This window comes from Lucilia cuprina, chromosome 5 (assembly GCF_022045245.1).
Source record: "Lucilia cuprina isolate Lc7/37 chromosome 5, ASM2204524v1, whole genome shotgun sequence".
Taxonomy (NCBI): Eukaryota; Metazoa; Arthropoda; class Insecta; order Diptera; family Calliphoridae; genus Lucilia; species Lucilia cuprina.
Genome location: NC_060953.1, coordinates 41,269,929 through 41,293,325, shown reverse-complemented (window position 1 = coordinate 41,293,325; position 23,397 = coordinate 41,269,929). Strand labels below are relative to the sequence as shown.

At 26.2% G+C, this 23,397-nt stretch overlaps 1 protein-coding gene and 1 long non-coding RNA gene across 3 annotated transcripts in view; both read right to left on the bottom strand.

Annotated features, from left to right (window-relative positions):
• Positions 1-22,234, bottom strand: part of LOC111676688 (bromodomain-containing protein DDB_G0280777) — a 37,528-nt gene extending 15,294 nt beyond the window's left edge. Inside the window, exons 1-2 of one of the 2 annotated variants that reach the window (XM_023437659.2) lie at positions 21,955-22,234; positions 3,789-3,821 (exon numbers count right to left, since the gene is read on the bottom strand). In XM_023437659.2, the coding sequence (XP_023293427.2) occupies positions 3,789-3,821; positions 21,955-22,050 (129 nt within the window). In that variant the 5' untranslated portion in view covers positions 22,051-22,234. The remainder of the gene's footprint in view (positions 1-3,788; positions 3,822-21,954) is intronic. The other variant, XM_023437660.2, reaches the window with a different exon arrangement.
• Positions 22,235-22,334: 100 nt separating this feature from the next.
• Positions 22,335-22,732, bottom strand: LOC124420357. Its single transcript, XR_006941143.1, has 2 exons — positions 22,631-22,732; positions 22,335-22,508 (listed from the first exon to the last, which is right to left on the bottom strand). It is a non-coding gene; the product is annotated as an uncharacterized LOC124420357 (long non-coding RNA).
• Between the last annotated feature and the right edge of the window lie 665 nt (positions 22,733-23,397).

Here is a 23,397-nt window from a genome sequence, read left to right as displayed (position 1 = left end):
TGAACTAGAACTGAACTAGAACTGAACTAGAACTGAACTAGAACTGAACTAGAACTGAACTAGAACTGAACTAGTACTGAACTAGAACTGAACTAGAACTAAACTAGATCTGAACTAGAACGAAACTGGAACTGAACTAGTATATAGTCTAGTCCATAGACTTGTCTACAGTCTATTCTATAGTCTAGTCTTTAGTATACCAATTATTTTGTGCGTATACTACTTTCCCCCAATATATTTTTAAAATTAACCAATTTTTTGCATTTCATATTTTGTTCAAATAAATTCAAATATTCACCAAAAAAAACTGTAATAAATCTCTTAGACTTTCACCCATAAAGAAAGAAAGTTTTGTCACATGCACGATTTTAAACCCCTTTGCTTAAATTCCCTTAAAAATAAGCCTTTCTTACAGAGAAAAAACAAAGTACTACAAAAAGTACACAAAATCTTAATTTAAACAGAAAAAACAATAATACTTTTGTTTGATCTTATCTTAATCAGCCACGTTGTGTCAATCTTTGGTTATTGTTTGAATAAATCATACAAACCGAAACGAGCGAGTGATTCATTTAAAGAAAGTAATCTTTTAAAATTTCTTAAATTTATTTGTTTGCACTTTATGTCAGCCGTCTTAAGTAGACAATAAAATGCATTTAATGAGCAAATTGTTTAAAATTGTTAAGTATTTTTTGGTAGACAATTAACTTTAAGATTGTGTGTAGGCAATTATTTACTTCATTTTGTCTGTGTTGACTTAAGTCAGTTGTAAATCTTTGTGAACAATGTAAATGTAAATTTTGTTAAAAATGTCATAAAGTTACGGGCGCAAGGCGTTGAAAAGTAAAATATATTGCTTGTATAATTAAAAAAAAACTTAATTTAAGAATTACTTCTATATGAAATTTGAATATCATTATCAGTTTTCTAGATCCCCTTGGCAAATTCTCACTCAGTTATAAATCTCTTTGTTATACAATAATCAATCGTTATTCAATTTTGCAGGGGTTATTTTTAAAGACGATCTCTACAAAATTTCATTAAGTTCGATATATGACACTAAGACCATAGCCTTGAATCTTGGTTTAGTGTTTAGTTTAGTGTCGTTCATAATTTTTTGGAAAATTACATCATTTCCGTGCAATAAGTAAAATTTTTTATCGCGGATGTCACTTAAAAGTGTCCTCACTTTTATAAGAAGATCATTTTGTTAGAGAATTTAATCGCCAAAGTATCATTAATCGGAGAGGTTACTTTGTAACTCAATTCGTATTTGTAGGTTAAAAGCATTGATAACATCATTTAACCTCCCTGATGGTCCGCTGTGAAGAACTATTCCTTGTGAGAGCATTCTTGCAGAAGATACACATAAAGTTTTTGGACTTTATTTGATGCAATCAAAACTACTTATTAGTTTCAACCAAAGATTGATGATTATAACTAAATAATTATATTGAAATAGTTATGTTTTAATTTTCTTTAATGTGAACACATTTTTTATTAATAAACAAGTAGACTTTGTATTTTATTTGCTATTACCAAATTTTGGTAGGAACAACTAAGTATTTGTTAAACTTATTGTTTACATTACTTTCCTTAAAAATTTGCTTAATGTGAACATGGTTTATTATAATTAGCCTCTAAGTTGTAGTTTAAAAAAGGATATTGTCTTTGGTCTTTATTTGCTGCAAGCAAAACTATTTGTTTGCTATAACCGATGATCAATCATTCTAATTAATTACTTATATTGATGTAGTGATATTAATAAAGAAGTTGTTGTTTAATTGTAATGTTAGCTTTAAGGTCTTGTACTTTATTTGCTGTTACCAAAATTTGGTAAAAACAACTAATTATATGCTTAACTTAGTGTTTATTTTGTTTTCCTCAAATATTTGTTTAGTGAGATCAAAGCTTAAGTATTGACAAATAGAATTGTTAAACAGTCAAATCTGGTAGGAACAACTAATTATATGCTAAAAAAATATCTTTATTTGTTACAACCAAATAACGATCATTATCATCAAATACTTAAATTGAAATAGTGATATCAAGAGACCAAAATTGTTGTCTGATTATAATCTTAGCTATTAGGTGTTATACTTTATTTGCTTTCACCAAACTTTGGTAGGAATAACTAATTATATGCTAAACTTAGTATTTATGTTGTTTAGCTCAATTATTGCTTAGTGAGATCACAGCTTAATTGGCAAATAGAATTGTTAAACAAAATATGCTTAAAAATATATTTATTTGCACCAACCAAATATCGATCATTATCATAAAATAGAATTGTTAAACAATCAAGTCTGGTAGGAACAACTAATTATATGTTTGAAAAATTATCTTTATTTGTGCCAACCAAATATCGATTATTATCATTAAATACTTAAATTGAAATAGTGAAATTAAAAGATCAAATTGTTGTTTAATTATACACTTAGCTATTACTTTATTTGTTCCTATAAAAGTCTAGTAGTACCAACTAAATACATATATGCTTAAAAAGTTATTTATTTGCTCCAACCAAATATCGAACATTATCAGCAAATACTTAAATTGAAATAGTGATTTTAAGAGACCAAATTGTTGTTTAATTATGAGCTTAGCTATTAGGTGTTATACTTTTGTTTGCTTTTATCAAACTTTAGTAGAAACAACTAATTATATGCTAAACTTAGTGTTGACGTTGCTTTCATCAAATATTTACTTAGTGGGAACACATTTTAAGTATTGGCAATTAGAATTGTTTAACAATTAAGTGGGTTTTTGTTAGATCATATGAGGCAGCCGGTTTACAACAAAAAAAGACACACCTTTAAAGGGTTAAAGCAAAATTAACATATTCAAGCGTTTTTTATGTTTATAAAATATTTGCATTGCAAAAATAACTTAAAATATTTACATTAAATGTTGGTGGAACTACAAAAACAAAAAAAGATAATTAACTAAAATAAATGCAATATTTAATGAAGCCATTTTAGGTGTGTGTGTGTGTGTGTGTGTGTGTGTGTGTGTGTGTGATGTAAAGTAAAGGTGTGAAGTGTTATTATATAGACATTAAGACAGTTTCATAAAACATGATGACATCTTCATTACACTATATTTTGTAGATAATTTGTAATGAGAAAAAAAGTGAATGTCTAATTTTTATTACCTTTCTCATAATTAAGTTTAAGTTTTTATAACATTTTCATAATTTTGTGAACAAAAAAAAAAAATTACTTATTGTTGAGATAAACAATAGTTAAGAAAATGTTAAAACACAAAAAGTTAAAAAAACAAATTTAACTTTAAACCACTAGTTATGTTAAGGAGGTTATTGTTTAAAGTTAAAATATGTTTTAAATTACACATTAATAATAATTGTAAGAAAAGAAACAACAACAACAGCGACAAAAACTAAACAATGACATTTTAATTAAAATTTATAACTACGAAATATATGAAATAATTTCATAACTATGAAAAAAATAACAGAAGGTGCAATTGCGAAAGTGTGTTTGTTATAAAGAAAAAAGATTTATCTTAAATAAAAAAAAAAAAACAAAAAAAATTAATAACAATAATTTTAGTGCAAAACTAATGAGTGCGCTTTTTAGTTTTGCTTAAATCTATTAAAAAGAAATAAGCAAAATGGAAAAAAATAATAAAAAATGTAAAAGTATTTAGTTAAATACATAAAATAACTCAAAGTAGTGGTAGTAGTAGAGTGGTAGTAGTAGTAATACAAAAAGAAATAGTAGAGAAAAAAAAGTGGTTTAACAAAACAAAAGACTTGAGCAACAAACCTGTTGTTGTGGATTATAGTTAAAAAATCCCAGCTGCAGTTTTGTTTTTTTATTTTGTATTTTTTTTGTTCAATATTTTATTGTTGTTGATTTGGTTTAGTTTAGACATTTATCATGTGAGTGAAGGGGAATTTTATTTATTTTATTTTTATTTTTTTTGAATCCATTTAATAAACCCCTCATATTGTATCGTTGTTGGTGATGGTTGGTAGTAGTGGTTGGTGGAGGTGTTCGAAAGTTATGAAGGGATTTTTTTTTTGTTGGAGGTAAATGGGGTGGTGGTTGTTTACAAAAATAACATGAACCGTTACATAAAAATATATAGAGAAAAAGAAATAAAAATAAAAGTTAAAGAAAACAGAAAAAGAAAACTATTGCAAAAAAAAAAAAAATAACAAACAGAGAAAACAGTTTTTGAAATTGCAAAATTTTGTTAACTTTTATTCAAAATTTAATTGTTACTATTAAATTTTTTATTTGTTGCAACTAAAACTGTTAACTCTGTGCAATAAATGCAAAAAAATTTAATCAATATGTTGCTTTTTTAAGAAAAATATTTACACTTTAAGTTAAGTATATTGACAACAGATTAGCCATAGACCTCTCAATAGTCTAGTCCACAGTTTTCTTTACAGTATAGTTTGTAGACAAGTCTATAGTGTAATAATTAGACTAGTCTACCGATTAGCTACTAGACTAGCCCACAAACTAGTCCATAGACTATACAATTAACTAGTTCATAGACTAATAAATAAAACATTTTATAGTCAAGTTCATAGATTAAACAATAGACTAATCTATAAACCAGTCCATAGACAAGTCCACAGACACGTCTATGGACTAGTCCAGAGATTAGTACATGGTCTTTTTCAGATATTAGGCCATAGATTGCAGACTACAGACTAGTACACGGAGAATTTCTAGATTAGTTAATAGATCGATCCATAGAAAAGTCCACAGTCACTATGAACTAATCCATAGATTAATCAATAGAATAGTCGTAGTTCTTAGACTAATCCATTGACAAATCCACAAATCCACTGAATAATCAATAGACTAATCTATAGATTAGTCCGCAGACTCGTCTATAGACTAGTACAGATATTAGTACATAGTATTTTTTAAGATATGAGACCATAGACTAGGCAGACGACAGACTATTACATGTATAGTTGCTAGATTAGTTAATAGATTGATCCATAGAATAGTCAACAGTCACACTGAACTAATCCATAGACGTGTCAATAGAATATTCTTAGTTCTTAGACTAATCCATAAACAATTCCACAAACTAATCTATAGATTAGTCCTCAGACTGAATAATCCATAGACTAGTCTACAGATTAGTTCATATACTAGTCCACAGACTAATCCATAGACTAGACTTGTCCGTAGACAAGTCAATCGAATAGTCGTTAAAATGGATCGTATACCAAACATAGAAGATCGCGATCTCTTACCAAAGAACTCATTCTTTTTCATTAAAGTTTATCATACGATCGCTCTAGTTATGAAGCCATTTTAGTTAGAAATCACAAAACTATTAACAATTTCCGAGACCACAATCTAATCTATTGACTAATTCACAGACTTCTCCGTAGACTAGTCAATCGAATGGTCGTTACAGTAGTCCATATATCAACCATTGGCGATCGCGATCTCTTTCGAAAGAACTCATTATTTTTCATTAAAACTTATCATACAATCGCTCTTGTAATGAAATCATTTTAGTTAGAGATCACGTTATGATCATTTTGAAAATGTAAATATTTGTATAATGTATAGAATAGATTTTTGATCAGCTTACGATTTTAAAGACAACAATATCATTTAATTTGATTTTGAGTAATGATCACTCTAGAAATAAAATAATTTTCATTCAAGATCGTATCATTTTCCTCTCGACACGATCTTGCCGTTAAGATACGATCTTTTTTGTAACTAGATTATATTAACTTGAGATCATGGAATGATCACCATGATAATATTGAAATAAAATTAAAAAGATAATATTGGTAAAAGATCAGAATACGATCACTTTGACTGTGACATAATTTAATTTCCGATCACTATGCGATGATCCTTTTGCCGTTTCATATTGCAATACGATCGCCTTGGAAATAAATTCTTCAGTTTAGGTTAACTAACAATAAATAGATAATGTTAGTTGAAGATCATAATACGATCACTTTGATTATGATATCATTTTGATTTCATATCACTATGCTATGATCTCTCTGGAAATGAAATTACTTTCGTTTGATATCGGAATACAATCGCATTGGATAAAAAATTTTTAGTTAAAGTTAACGATAGATAGTTAATATTGATTGAAGATCAGTATACGATCACTTTAACAATGACATCACTTGGATTTCCTAGCTCTATGCGCAATGAAAAAAATTTTCATTTGATATTAGAATACGATCGCTTTGGATATAAATTCTTCAGTTAAGGTTAACTTATGAGATATAGATAATATTGTTTGAAGATCAGTATACGATCACTTTAACAATGAACATTTTTTCTTGACTCTAGCAATGAAAAATGTTCATTTGATATTAGAATACGATCGCTTTGTATATAAATTCTTTTGTTAGGTTTAAATTATGAGAAATCTATAATATTGGTTTAAGATCAGTGTACGATCACTTTAAAAATGACATCATTTGGATTTCCTATCACTATGCTATGATCTCTCTGGCAATGAAATAACTTTCATTCATCCTTCTCGAATCTTTAATCGAATTAATGTAAATTTTAAAAAATTTCTATCTTCTTATAAAATTGTCGCACCTTTTATAACTCCCACTGTTTTCAACTTAAAAATAGTAGTAGATTAATTTTAAACAATTACTCATAACTATTTAGCAAAAAAAGCAACAATTAATTTCTAGACAAATCTGTTTTAAAAAATTCTTATCACATTCACAACAATAAAAATTTTGCTGTCTTTTTATTAAAGTTTTATTAATTTGTTGTGCGACAAGCAAAAACCAACAATTTATTAATGAACCAAAAAAAAAAGCCGGCGTTTATTATACATTTTTTGCATTAAGTAATATCTACCTGATCAGCAATATTTTTTTGAAAATACATTAAAATAATAATTATTAAAAAAACAGTGTTTTATTATATTTTATAGAATGGTAAGAGTGAGAGAAAAAAATTCCATTTATAAACATTAAATGTCATCAGTTCCGGTATTTTTTTAAACAACCTTAATGGCGCATTTAAAAATTTTTATTTAGATTTTTAATTATTTCTTTTAAGATAATTAAACTCGATATATTAATAGAAATTAATGGTTTTGATGTTGTTTAATGTTAATTTAAAAAAAAAAAATCAATTTAATTTTTCTTTTAATAAATCGCCTTAATGAATTTTTCAAAACTTTTACTTTTTAAGATTTTAGCAAATTTTTTCTAAATTCAAATTCGTGTTTATTAATGAATTCCATACGAGAAAAGTTTAATCACGTTTTATTATATTTTGTAAAACTATAGATAAGTCACATTTTAAACGCATAGGAATTCTGTTTAAAAATAATTAATATTTCTAGTCATAAAGTGGCGAGACTTTTTAAGAAATAACGACATGTTTGTCATTAGGCTGACAATATGTCTACATTGTTTGAGAAATGTACGCAAAAGATTCTATAAAATTTGCCGCCTATCAAGATTTCCGACGCGATCGTACATAGCAAAAGCATTATTAGGATTTATGATCATGATAAGATCACTATGAAAGAAATCATTATGGTAAGAGACCGTGACAAGATCTTTTTAGCAATATATAATTGGGATTTACAATACGATCTCATTTACAAAGAAAGCACTTAGATGCAAGATCACTAGTTGATCTTTTTGCATACTAAGTCATTTTATTTTGGGATTACGATAATTTTTATTAGAAGTGATGTATGATGATCGGCAAAAGAAACAATTTTTATTTAAGATATCGTTTAGGTACATACAATTTGGATCACAGTACGATCTTCTTGCCAAAGAAAACATATCACTAGTCGATCGCAATCATACCCTTTATAAATATAAACTTACGACCACAATACAATCTTCTTCACAAAGACAATATATGAATCTAGAATTAAAGATCACTAGTTTTTGTAAATTAAATCATTTTGTTTTGAAAACACGATAATTTTTAATACAAGTGATGTATGTTCTCTGCCTTAATATATAAATTAAGGATCACTATACGATCTTCTTCATAAATAGAACATATGAATCTGGCAAATATATCACTAATTGATCTCTTTGGAAATCAAAACATTTTAATTGGACATCATGAAATGATATCTTAGACAAAGTACTTATTATGACTTGAGAACACGATGCGATCTATCAGATAACAAAATCATTGGAGATCACATTACGATCGATCTGTTTAAGAAATTTTTGATTTATATTCATAATTGTCCATAATAATCTACGGCAATGGAATTGTTTTAATTTGAGATCTAGATACGATCTTTATGGTTAAGATTTACTTTTATAAGAAATCATTTGATTTAGATTCAAGATCTCTTTCTCTCTCAGAGAAAGAGATCTTGATTATTATTTGATTTTAGATTGAGAAACACTTTTATATCAGATCTAAATACGATCGGTTTTAATTAAATGATCACTAACAGATAAGTTACATGTGCATATCCTTTTATATGAAATCATTTGATTTAGGTTCACGATAACTATCTGAGATTGATCGAACACGATCAAAGTAACGATCGCTTGGACAAAGGAATTGTTTTGCTTTAAGGATAACGACAGGATCTTTCTAACAAATAAATTACAGCTGAAATTATAAAACGATCTCTTTGAAAATGTAATTATTTGTATTTAAGATAATTAGTCAAAATTAAAACATTTCGTTAGAGGTCACGATGCGATCGCTGCAGCAAAAAAAATCATTTTTGTTTAAGATTATGACAAGGTCTTCATCTTAAGTAAAATAAACTATTTGGATTGTAATTAAGATTCGATTAAGAAGATCATAATGGCGATGAAATCATTGTAGACGTGTGACGATCTCTCTTGAAAATAGAGGTCACGATTCAATAACTTCTACAAAGAATGAGATCATTTTGATTTGCGATCAAGATACTATCTATTTAAGATATATTTCTTCAGCAAAATAAATTATTTTGAGTTGTGATCAATATATGATCTTCCTTATACCGAAACCATTGTGATCGCGTAAAATATCTCTTGAAATTGTAGATCAGAATTCCATTTTTTTGACTTTTAGATTGAGATATCATTCACAAGGAGACTATTTTGATTTGTTATCACTTAACGATCTCTTTGACTTGAGATCATGATATGATCTTATCTGGTTACGATAGCTATAAAAATAAAACTATTTTGTACTAAGATAAGAACGTGGTTTGAGAGATCGCAATCTGATCTATCTGTTAATAAAATTATATTAATTTGAGATCACTTATAAGAAGAATATGACAAATTTAAGAAAGTAATTATTTTATGTTAAATGAATAAATGGTCGCAAGAAGATCATTTTGGTTTATGTTCACAATATGATCTGTTTGACAAGAAATTTATTTTGTTTAATATAACGAACCAAATAATCATGAAATAAATAATCAATTTTATTTGTGATCAGGATATAAAAATAATTTGATTTAAGATCACAATACGTAATAGAAACCATTTGATTTTTGATCTATAAAATCTCTATTTTATTAAAGATCGCGATAAAATCTCAATGATATAATGTCGATTTGAAATCAGGATATGATCTTTTGGATCTCTCTAATATTTGGTTTAAGATCGCATTACTATCGCTTTGGTAAAAAAATCAATTTTCTTTAAGTTCACCAGATCTATTTCTTAAGCAAAAGATACGATCTCTTGATCTCAATATGATCACAAGGAGGTCAGTATATGATCTTTTTGACAAGGCAATCATTTTGTTAAGTATAATGAACGATTAATTTGATCTGAGATCAGGATATCGAAATAATTTTGATTTAAGATCACAATACGATCTCTCTAGTAAAAAAAAATTGTGATCTCAAAAAAAGGAATTATTTTATTAAAGATCGGGATAACATCTCAATGATATAATATCGATTTGAAATCAGGATATGATCTCTTGGACAATGATCATATTTAGTTTATGATCTCCATACAATTTCACTGATTTAACATTTAATAAAAGTGGATAAAAGTCTCATGTCGTAACGGCAATATTTTTCGCAACAATAAACTTTATATTTGATTTATTTAAATAATTTTTCATAATCTTACTAAAAATAATTGTTTTTTTTTCATAAAATTCCCCTCTGTGATCATAATACTACTCGTTATTTATATATTAAATCAAAACAATTTTACATGACTTGTTATTTTCTGCAAAAAAAAAAGCAACAAGTGCATGACTCTAGATGTTAATTTATTTACTTTTTTATAATGTTAATAAAAATATATTTAATGAACAACTTTTTTCTGTTTAATTTATTTGAACTGGTTTGTTTTAAAAAAAACTCTTTTAAATAAATTTCTGTCAATATCAGACTTGACTATAAAATAACGTGATTTATTTATTTCTTACTTTATCTTCCCTATCGTTTTAAGGAAATTAAATTAATATTTTTTCTAAACTTTAATAGTTTTTCATGTTGAAGCGAATTTTAAAATTTACATTTACTTTTGTTTAAAAAAAAAAAACTATTATTAAATGAATAATGAAACTGTAACTAGTTTCAGTATTTATTATTATTAATTTTTTTTTTTAATAATTAACATTTAGCTTTTGTTTTATGACGTTTTAGCATTTAATTTTGAGAATGTTTTTGCGCCCGACTTAAGGAAATGTCAATTGTATGTTTGAAATCATGTGATTTTGTTAAAAATTTTAAAACAAATAATTTTATAAATTTGTTTTAATGATTCTTTAAAAACAAAATTAAATAAAATTTAATAAAAAAATTAATAAAATTTCATAAAATCGGGGTCAAAGGTCATGTTTATAATCTTAAAATTTAAAATAAATAATTTCTCATTAGTTTACAGATAATGATCGCGCCAGTCAAATGTCTAGTTTTTCTATTTAAGACTCTAATTAAAATAACACAAAATTCTCTAAATCATTACATTACTTAAGAGAATGATCTCCATTATTTAGAGAACAAGAAATTTATTTTGAGATAACGGTAAGATCTCCTTGAGAAAGAAATCATTTAGAATCGATCATTTTGATCTGATTGTAAAAAGATCTTATATCGCTTAAAGATCATTCTTACAAATAACTTATATTATTTTGATAACATAAAGTGATCTCTATTTAACAAAAACACCACTATGATTTAAAATCTCGAAATGATCACGCTCTCAATAGATATCGTGTTTATATAAGATCGCAATATGATCTGTTTGGAAAATAATTTTAGTTTTATATTACAGTTCGATATCATTTCAGAAAATTTTCATTTCTCTAGCAAAGCAATGAATAAAAAAACAATATTTTTAAAGAGATTTTTTTGTAGTTTTGAGATCACGATCACTCTGCTAAGTACACAATTATGATTGGGAGATACACTTACGTTTTCTCTGTCAAACAAAATCTTATTAAATTGAGCTCTCTCTTAAAAAAATCTTATTAATTTAAGACTTCAAAACAATCATTCTCGAAGAGAAATCATTTTGATTTGAGAACACATTAAGATCTTTCTGGCAAGGAAATAAATTTATTTAGAGAATAAAATAAAATCAAATAAAATCTCAAAGAAACTATTTTGATTCGAGAACTGTTTCTCAACACGAATCATTTTGGATTTAAGATCACGATCACTCTTTCAAAGAAATTATTTTAATTTCTCAGTCTAACAAAAGGTTTAATTTGTAAAGGAATCTTTTTAATTTGACATCACGATCACTTTGCCAAATGAATCTTTATAATATGACATTACGATCACTTTTGTAGAGATACGATCTTATGGAAAGAAAATAATTTAAGTTTAAGATCTTTATTTTGAGTTTTAATCACGATTGGTTTTGATCGTGATTGAGATCATGATTACTGTACCAATGATTTTTTTCTTTTGAATAATAAACGATCTTTCAGTTATTTGTAATCATGAAAATTTTTCCAAAAATTGTCTTTTTTATTTTAAGTCCACGATCATTTTGCCAAAGAAATCGTTTTAATATGAGACTACGTTCACTTTGCAAAGGAAATCTTTTTAATTTATGATCTAAATTCACTCTTGCAGTCAAGTTTTTGTACGTTTGAGTTTAGATCATGATTTCAATAAAATCATTTTGAAATGTCTATACAAATGATCTTTTGTTGTTGAAAGGAATATTTTCACATTTGAGATCGCGATCACTAGATGTAATAGCTGGAGCTGATGTATTTTGTGAAATGATCTTTCTCTTGCAAAGAAATCATATAATTTAAGAGTTAGCGATACGATCTCTTTAAAAGAAATTGTGATTTTTGCCATGATTACTCGGAAAAAGAAATTATTTCGATAATTTGATCTTTTTTTTTAATGAAATCATTTTATTTTAATATCACGAAGTGATCTTGAGATCATGTTTCTTTTTCTCTTTTTTGCTTGTTTATGAAGACACAGAAGAATTAAGTTTACGATACAATCTTTCTTATTTTAAGAAAGTCATTTCTGTTTGAGATCACTTTACGATGTCATTACGATTAGCGATATGAAACTTTTTATAAATTTAATTTAATATAACAGTACAATATCTCTTAAGATCACAATTCGATCGTTCTTAAAGAAATTGAGATTTTCGGCTTGAAAACTTTTAAAAAATGATTTTATTTTCAGATCACTTTACGATATCTCTGAGGAATATTGTGATAAAGTAAGAGATAAGTTATAGATTTGATCTTGGATTGTAGAAATAGTTTGGCAGTGTTAAATTTTGAAAGTTGATAAATGTTGTTAAGAGAGATCTCTGATCAGTTGTTGTGAGAGAGTTTTTTTTTTGCCTAATCAAAAAGCTTGTGAGAGAGTTCTTTGCTGACAGAGTTGTAGTTTTTTCTGAATTTAATTAAAAATCTAATTTTCCTAATTAGACTTTAAAATATAATTAGACTTAAAAAAACCTCATTAAATTGTAAAAAGAAAAGCAAAAAACCGGTAATATTTTTATGTCTTTCAAATAAAATAACATTTTATGGTAATTTAAGCTGAAAACCTTTTTCTTTTTAACGGTTTTATGGCAGTCATTGCTCAATGCAAATGCGTCATTTGCTTAATATTAAACATCCAATGTAAATGTAAATTTTGCACAATTTTTTTTTAATTTTTTTTTTTTTGAACAAAAAACAAATTTAAATGCAACACCATTACTTTTGATAAATGATGATAATAAAAATCTGTTTTTTTGCTTTATTAAGGGTAAATAAACAATGTTTTTTTCGAGATATAGATAAATATTTATGTGTGTAATGTTGGTTTTAATAAAATTTTGCAAAACAGGTGATTATTATCGCCACTTAATGAAATATAAAGAAAAAAAATATTGAAAATTAATATCCCCTTCTCTACCTGTTTTATGTTTACTGGAGATCTTATAAATTATACGAAAAAAAAACTGATCATTAGAAAGATGATCTTGCTGAATTTTTGCATTCATATGGCTGATGATGTTATTTACTCATTAAACTCCATTGAAATGCTTGTCATGTTTGCATAAAAAAAAACAAAAGCTTTTCGGTTCTTTCTTATTTTAAATAAAAATTTAAATTTTGTATCCAACAAGAGTTTTTTTGCAATTTATTTTTTCATTGCATTTTAGGTTTTTTTTATTATTTTACTGTAGTTATTCAATTAAAGAAAATGTCACGTTTATGTTCATTTGTGGTTTGTAGCTTTGTCATTTTTTTTTTTTTTTGAATTTTTTGCCTTGTTGCTTTGAGAAACACAAATTATTATGCTTGATTTGAAAATTTTGCTTAAAAATTTCTGTATTTTGCATTATTTATGCAGTTTATTTTTGTTGTAATCTTTGTCTTAAAACGGAACCTAAAAGTGTTCGGGTTTTCTGAATAATAAAATTGTGTTAAAGACTTAAAAACACATAAATTTATATAAGGTTTATTTCAAGTTAAATTAAATTTTAATTAAGAACCGGTTTGAAAAACCGGTTTTGAAAAAACCGTTTTAAAAACGGGTTTGCAAAAACCCGGTTTTATAAAAGAGCACTAATTCGTCATCTTTTGTAAATAAACTAAAAAAAACATAAACAAAAAATTTAACTTTTTAAACGAATATTTTAAGGAAAATCTTTTATGATCACTACGTGATCATTAATCATATTGTGATCACTTTTAAAGATCACTTCTAAAAGAAAATTAATACTTTAAAGGAAATATCTAAAATACTTAAAAACTTTTTCAATTAAAGCATAATGGAGAAAATCACTCGATCTGTGATCAGTTAAGATCATTGATCAAAAAGAAAATTTCTTAATTTTTCTTTTAATCAAAACATTATAAAATCTAAAATTATTTATAACTTTTTTATTCCGCCTTTTAAAAACGTAAGACGAGTTAGTGATCTTCTATCATTTGCATTAAAAAACGATCGATCTTTGATCCTATTCCTAAGCATTAACTCATTGATCATTTAGAACTTTGGAAGAAAACCTTTAATAGAATTTACGGAGAAAGTTGCTCGATCTGGGATCAATTAAGATCTTAATTCTTCTTGTGATCAAAACATAAATTTTCCCAATAAAAACTTATAAAATCTAAAATTATTCATAATTTTTTTATTCCCCCTTTTTAAAACGTAAGACGAGTCAGTGATCTTCTATAATTTCCATTAAAAAATCGATCGATCTTTGATCACATTCCTAAAAATTAACTCATTGATCATTTCATCATTTAGAACTCTGGAATTAAACCTTTATTAGAACATTTAATAAACAACGATCACTTGTTCTCTATTCAGCCTGATTTTACGGAGAAAATTCCTCGATCTAGGATCAATCAAGATCATTCATTGATTGAGAGAAGATTTCTTAATTCTTTTTGTGTTCAAAACATAAATTTTTCCTATGAAAAACTCAAAAGATCATAAATTATTTTTAACTTTTTTATTTATCTTTTTTAATACGTAAGATAAGTTAGTGATCTTGTACCGTTTCCATTAAAAAATCGATCAATCTTCGATCATAACCCTTAGCATTAGCTCATAGATCCTTAAATCATTTAAAACTTTGGAATAATATGTTAAATTTGACATTTAATGATATGCAATCACATTGATCTGTGTTTACCTTAGTTTTCCGATCACTTTAAAAGATCATCTTTTAAAAGAAAAAAAATATTAAAACTTTTAAAATAAACGTTTAATGGAGAAAATCGATTGATCAGGTCATGTCATAGATCAAAGAATACTGCTATCAGTTAATATCCTTGATCGAATAAAATTCAACTTATGAATTTGTATGAATAGGGAAGTTTAATAATCTGCGATTCCATTGATTTGTGTTCAACCTTAGTTTTTAAAAGATCGTCAACTTTTCAAAGAAAAGTTTAACAGAGAAAATCATAATACTTCCAATTTTCGATCAAAGACAATTGATCTTATACTTTCTATCTATTTTACTTTAGATTTATAACAGGAAAAATAAAGAAGCTTCAACTAACTCGTGCATATTAAAAACTAGAAAAGCAGCTCGATCTGTTATCATATTTTTAAATATTGTAACAAACAGAAAATCGAATATTTAATATCAATTATGAAAAATTAAAATTAAAAAGCTTCTCAATGCAAAAATGTGCAACGATCACTTTTTGTGACATCTTAATATTGATCGTTTATTGACCATTCCAGCAAAAACTTAAATCCTTATGAACTTTTTGCTTAAAATCACAAATTAATAAACAGAGATTCGAACTACGATCACTGATATCTAGCGATCATAAGACCATCTTATATAATAACATCATGAAATGTAACGCGATCTGTATGTAAAAATCTATCTTGCTTAAATGAAATTTAAATCCTAAATAACTTTGTTAGTAAACTTCTAACCGATAGCAATTGCTCGACCGTTGATCACTTCCTTTTCCTAATAAAAACTCTAAAGATTTGCGTTCTTTTTTTTTTTTGCAACTTTCAAGACCAAAACAGTTATATATATAGCGACAGTTGGGGCTTCTCTTCATCCTGATTACCAAGCAAGTATTTAATATTAATGTTGGATAAGCAGCCTAAGGCCAATTAACTTATCATGCTAGCCTCGTAGTTGTTATTTAAAACTCTGCATTAATTTAATATTATGGTAGCAGTGCGATTTAAATCCGGCTTTTTAACATGCAATGCATGTTTAAAGTTAAATTTTTTTTTTGTAAAAGTTAAAAAAAAAATTTAATTAAAGACACAAATGTCTTTGAAAGTAAAGAAGAAGAGGGAGGGGAAGTAAAAAATTTTTTAAAAATTAAACAAAATTTTAATTTTGTTTAAGAAAAGAAATGATCGTTTGTCTTTTTTTTAAAGAAAATGGATCGATCTTATAAAGCTTTTGAAAAGCTTAGTTTTTGTAAGTAAGCTTAAGTTAAAAGTTTTGTTTATCACCTAAAGTTTGTAAAATTAATCGTTTAAGTTTGTTTACTTTTGAGATGAAAGACAAAATCTAAAAAGTCTTTAAACTTTAAAGCTCCAGAGATATCACTCGCAATTTGCATTAAAATTTGATACTTATTAAATGGTCACAAAATCCATGAGTAAAACTTTTAAGTTTTCCAAATATATAAAACTTTGTTTTAAGCTTTTAATGGGAATATAAAAGCTCGCATTGTGATCACTTTTAATGATCTCTTTAGCCTGCTTTTAAAGCTTTATTTAAGAATTAATCGCTTAAGTTTGTTTACTTTTCAGATGAAGGACACAATCCGAAATTTCTTTAAACTTGAAAGCTTCAGACGTTTAAAATCCAATGCGAATTTACGATTACTACCATTTTGAATTAAAATTCGATACTTGATTAATGCTCATACAATCTTGATCAATGATCATACAATTTGTAAAACTTTACAAACTTGCAAATATATAAAACATTGTTATTAAGCTTTTAATGATAATATGAAAGCTAGATTTGTGATTACTACCAGTGATCTCTTTCACTAGATCACTTTAAATATCAAGCTCTTTTTGATCCTAAAAAGCAAGAGGAAAACTTAATAAAACTCAAACTTATTGGAACTTTGTTATTAAACTTTTAAGGGTAATTTAAAAGCTCGATCTATGATCACTTCTAATGATCTCTTTTAGTTACTTTTTAAAGCTGTAAGCTTGACTAAAGCTGAATTTTAAATTTAATGCTGATTATACAATTTGTAAAACTTTACAAACATTCAACTACATAAAACTTTGTTATTAAGCTTTTAATGTTAATATGAATGCTAGCTTTGTGATCACTTCCAGTGATCTCTTTCACTAGATCACTTTAAATATCAAGCACTTTTTGATCGTAAAAAGCATGAGGGAAACTTGATAAAACTCAAACTTATTGGAACTTTGCTATTAAACTTTTAAGGGGAATTTAAAAGTTCGAACTGTGATCTCTTCTAATGATCTCTTTTACTTACTTTTTAAAGCTCTTAGCTTGACTAAAGCTGAGTTTTAAACTTAAAGCTGATTATACAATTTGTAAAACTTTACAAACTTTGAAATACATAAAACTTTGTTATTAAGCTTTTAATGTTAATATAAATGATATCTTACTGATCATTTCCAGTGATCTCTTTCACTGGATCACTTTAAATATCAAACTCTTTTTGATCGTAAAAACCATGAGGAAAAATTGATAAAACTCAAACTTACTGGAACTTTGTTATTAAACTTTTAAGGGGAATTTAAAAGCTCGAACTGTGATCACTTCTAATAATCTCTTTTACTTACTTTTTAATGATCTAAGCTTAACTTTAAGTAAACTAATAATAAAATATATTAAGAATAAAACAAAGATACAACTTTAAAAAAGTGATCTTTTATAATGTTGGTTTTTCTTGTAAGATCTTTTGTAAGATCATATTATGTATACTAACAAATACCATCGGACACTAATATTCCCAAAGCAATTGTCATGACATACAGCGGCATATTGTGTTCAGATCTTATAAATATTTAAAATTCTATTGCAACTTGAGTATGAGACAATAAGAAAACCTAATCTTGCAGAAACTTTTGGTTGGCAAAACAACACTGATCTTGCAAAACAAAAAAAAAAGTGAGACTAACGAACAACAACTGAACGTGACTGGTTGGTATTAAAATTCTTGATAAAATAAATCTTTAATTTCCTACCATAAAATGGCCATGGCATTTTTTTTCTAAAGCAATATGCTTTTTGTTTTTCTTTCGAAATCGAAACTAGCACGCAGCTTTAAAGCTTTGCAATAACTTTTAAAGTAGAAGAAGAAAAAGAGAAAAAAAATGATGAAAATACTGTAGAACTTAAATACAAAGTCTTGAGATTGTTGAGAATTTTCAACGCAAAACCATAAACTCTAGCAGTAATAGTTATAATAATGTGAATGAAAAAGCTAAAAAATGATCACACACATCACTAACCCAGATTCAAGGTTTTCAACTAATGTTTGTTAGTTAGTTGTACTAGTCATTCGTTATTTAAAGTTAGTATAATGATTTATTTGTCTTATTTTAGTAGTTTGTTTCAAAACTTTATTCTGAGATCATATATTTTGTTGCACATATTTTTGTACTTGTTTGAATACAATTAGCCTTTAACGGTTTAAGTAAATTAGAGGATTTTTTTTTATTTAAAATTTGTTTTTCTAAATTTTTTGTTAATTTGTCAATTGTTTATGAAAAATGGAACAGTATCTTTTTAAGGCAAAACTACATTTTAAATTAAGCAATTTGAAATCTGTTGAGATTTAAGGTCTAAAAACATATACTGATCAAATTTTGTTTGCAGTTGGGAAATTTGTTAATATCGCAAGTTATTGCAAAACTATCGATATAAAGCAGTTTAAGTCCTTACCAAAGTTTTCTCAAATGTAAGCAAATTATTCTTGATGATCAAATGTGATCACTTAAGATCATAGTTAAAAGTAAATGTTAATCACCTTTTCATTTCCCAAACAATTCCAATTAAAGATTGATTGATCCCTTATCAGTAAAAGTATCAATATATCATTTGATCATGTGATCACTATAGATCAATTCTAAAAGGCTTTTTTCTAACTGATCTACCACTACTATCACGGATCAATAAAACGTTATTTCACAAGAAAAACTCAAAGGATCTAAAAGTAATAATAACTTTTTTAAAAGAACGATCGATTCTAGATCATTTACTCTTTAAGTTCATGAGGAAAAACTAATTTAATAAGCAAATAAAAGCTAGATTAAAGATCTCTTCTAGTTTGCTTTCACTCATACTGTTTTGATCGTAATTAGTGGTGATCGCTGATTTTTCAAAAGATCATACATCACTTGGTATCAATTCGAATTCTGATCCCAAATAATCGAATTTACAGATTCTGTTTCTGATCGTGTTTTTATATATGAAAAACACTAAAGATCTTGAATTATAATTAACATCAACTTTTTAAGAATAATTTGCAAAAACATGCATCATTTATTCTTGATCAGTCGTATTAAGTCCTTAAGATCTTTGCAGTTAATCGCAATTTATCACAAACAACTTAAAATCTAAAAAAATCGGCTAAACTAAACTTTGTTTTAATAGAGAAACCCTGAAACGGATTAACGATCATCGACAATTTTCTAAATGATCTGTTCAGATCAAAAATCAATTTTCCATATAAATAAACTCAATAAACTCAAAACTTCTAGTGATCTTTTAAACTTATTATCGATCGCAAGTATGTGATCTGCCAACACTTCGGGCATCTATTTCTGATAAATTTTTTTTTCTTTTATATAAAAAGCAAAAAATATATTTTCATGAAGAATGCATAAGTGATCGTGCTTCATTTTCGTTAAAAGTATTTTAGAACACTTTTTAAATCATCAAGAACTTTGCAATTCTGGAATCACTCCTAGTAAAGTGGTGATCTCAAACACTTTCTATCTATAGCCAACTAAACTTTCCTAGTAAAAACTCAACTAATAAGGTTTAACAATGAAATGTTGATCGTTCTTTTCGCATCATCGATCAAGTACATTAAATGATCTGAATCTTCCACATTTGATGAAAAATAGTTCTTTTTTTTAAGATCTATAGTTATGAATAACTTTGTTGTTCATGGCGAATTTGTGATCGTTCTCAAAATTGAATGATAAACTTAAAAACTTCAAATCACTAAAAAGCTCGATCTTGTGATCACTACTAAGGTGATTGTTTTCAAAATTCAACGATCGTTGATAACTTGTACTTCAAAAACATAAGTGAAAACTTAAAAGATTTCAAACTATTAAAAAGCTCGATCTTGTGATCACTGCTAAGGTGACATAGTGATAATTCTCATAATCCAAGGATCGTTGATGACTTTTGCTTCAATAACATGAGTGAAAACTTAACAGATTTCAAATCTCAATTTTGTGATCACATCACAAACTGAATAGCGAAAATACTGTTAAGGCGCTTGATCATTGTGATCGATTGATGATCAAAATTGATCTCTCATAGCTTAAATCCTATAAAAACTTGATCACAAAAGCCGTTCTTTAAATATATGTAAAAAATATATGTAAATTTTTCATAATTGAAAAAATGAAGAAAATGAAGAAAACTTTAAATATAAATCGATCTAGGAAATCAAAATCCCAAATCATTTAGAAGTTTACATTCAAACTTTGATCGAAAAAACATCGATATTTCTTTTTTTAAAACGAAAATTAAGAAAAGTAGATCGATCTGTGATCAAGTTTACTTTCAATCGAAAGTTAATTTCATGTGATCACTTTTGCAAAAACTCAAAATATTTCAAGCCTTTAAAAAGCTCGATCACTACCAAATATCAAAAATCAAAAAAGGATCTTTCACATCACAAACTGAATAGGAAAAATACTATTAAGGTGATCAAGCAATCTTATATGAAGTGTAATGTCAAAAAACGATCAAATCTCTCAAAAATATCAAAATTTTCTATCGATCGATCTTTGATCGTTTAAATTATTTAGAAGTTTGCAATTAAATGTTAAAACTAAAGATCCAACTGTGATCATTTCCAATACAAATCGATCTTTATTTGGAAAGAAAAATCAATCACGCAGCTTGATCAGTGATCATTTTTTACTTTCGATCAAAAGTTTTTATTATTCAAATGAAAGAAAACTAATAGAAAACTTTAGAAAACATAAGCTTGCCGATCTTGCGATCAATACAAATATGTTGCAAAATTTTTCAGAGATCGTGACAATCATTTGAATTTGTCAGATTTTAGAATTTTAAGAAAGCAAAAACTCAAAAAATTCTAAAACTAAATATTTGCACGTTTCATTTGATATTAAAAATGGAAATAAATTAAGAATTGAAAAATTAACCCGATTCATGTTTTTAAGGAATTTTGAAATTTTTTTTAAAAAAATAAGTTTTTTTATAATTTTTGAAAAAAATCTAAATTTGATTTAAATAAATCGATTAAGGATGAAAATGCACTCTGTGGAGGTTGCTGAAACAGTTTAACAAATAGAGAGGATCGAAGTTTTTTTTAATGGAAATCGTTGATCTGGGTTTTTTTCTGAAAATTCTCATTTTTTGGGGAAAATTTGTAAAATATTGAAAAAAAGTTTCAAATTTTAAAATAAATAGGAATAAAATTTCAAAAAAATTTATAAATTTTTAAAAAAAAGTTTTAAAAATTAAAAAAAAAAAACATTAAATTTAAAAATATTAAATTTTTTAAAAAATTTTGAAAAAATTTAAAAAATTTTGAAAAAATTAAAAAAATATTGAAAAAAATTAAAATTTTTTTAATATTTAAAAGAATTTTAAAAAAATTAAAAAAATTTTTAAAAATATATAATATATTGAAAAAAAAAAAAGTAATTTAAAAAAATTTAAAAACAAATTATTTTAAATATTAAATTTAAAGAATACTTTTAAAATATTTTATAAAATTTTGTAAAATTTTTTAAAAATGGCTTTAGAAATTTGAAAATATTTTCCTAATTTTTCTATAAAAAATAATATCAAGAAATCATCCTTACCGGTGGTGGCTCACTAGCGGTGCTATACACCTCACTAGCGGCATAATCGGCCTTCATTTGCACGGTAGTCATTGAAGCAGTATCCTTCTCGGTCATCTATACAAAAATATATTCCAAACTCTTTTGCAGCTTCTTTACACACTCTTGATCACTTGATTTTCAAAAAAATAAAATCAAATTGTTTTTTTCTTTAAAAACAAAAATTGCCTGCTTTTATTTCACTTTTTTTTGTTTGTGTTCAAAATGTATCACAGTTAATTTTTTAAAAATATTGAAAAATTTTTCTTTATTACAAACAAGTTGTTGTTTTCGTACAACTTTTCTTTGTAAACTAAATAAAAGTTAAAGGAATTTTCTTTTATTATTGGTTTGTTTTTTTGTTTCTTCTTTTTATTAAAAAAGAAATTTAAAACTAGTTTTTCTTAAAATTTTTATATATGTTTTTTTTTTAATTAAAACAAATTTATTTTGATTTTAGATCCGTAAAACACGTCTTAATACAACGACTGCCACTCGACGTCTGCAGTTAGTTCAGCATTGAGTTTCAGATTTTTCTACAGATTTTGTTTAGTTTAAAAAAATAAAAAAAAAAAAATAAAAAACAAATACAAATTCAAGCTGAAATATAAAATTAACAAAAAGTAAAATAATAAAAAAAACAACTTTAAACCACTACCATTACGAAAACACCTCAACGTAATGTAGACAACACAAATAATGTGAAAAAAAGCGTTTAAAAAAATTCATCAAACCCCCTGCTTTTGTATACAAAGTCCACCAACAGACTTAAATGAATGTTGTATAGAAAAAAACAAAAAACAAACCAAACTCACAAAACACGAAAAGTGTTAACAAAGCAAAATGGATAAAAAATATTGAAAAGATAAAAAAAAACACAAAATAAAACAATTCATAATAATGAGGTTTAAATATGATCATTTCAATGAATCCGAGTAATAAGCAATATGAAAACGAGTAGCAGTAAGAGTGTGGATGTATATAGCGTTTTTTTTTCGTATGTATTTGCGATTGCATTCTTAGTCGAACTCAAAAACTTTCGAATTCTTCTTAACTTCGTTTAGTATTTGCGATTGTAGTCTTAGTTGAAATCAAAAACCTCCGAAAACTTCTTGACTTCGTGTAATATTCACGATTGTATTCTTAGTCGAAATCAAGAACCTCCAATTCGTCTTGATTCCGTGTAGTATTTGCGATTGCATTCTTAGTTGAACTCAAGAATCTTCGATTACTTTTTGACTTCGTGTAGTATTTGCGATTGTATCCTTAGTCGAAATCAAAAACCTCCGAAAACTTCATGACTTCGTGTAGTATTCACGATTGTATTCTTAGTCGAAATCAAAAACCTACGAATACTTCTTGACTTCGTATAGTATTCACGAATGTATTCTTAATCGAAATCAAGAACTTCCGTATTCTCTTTGA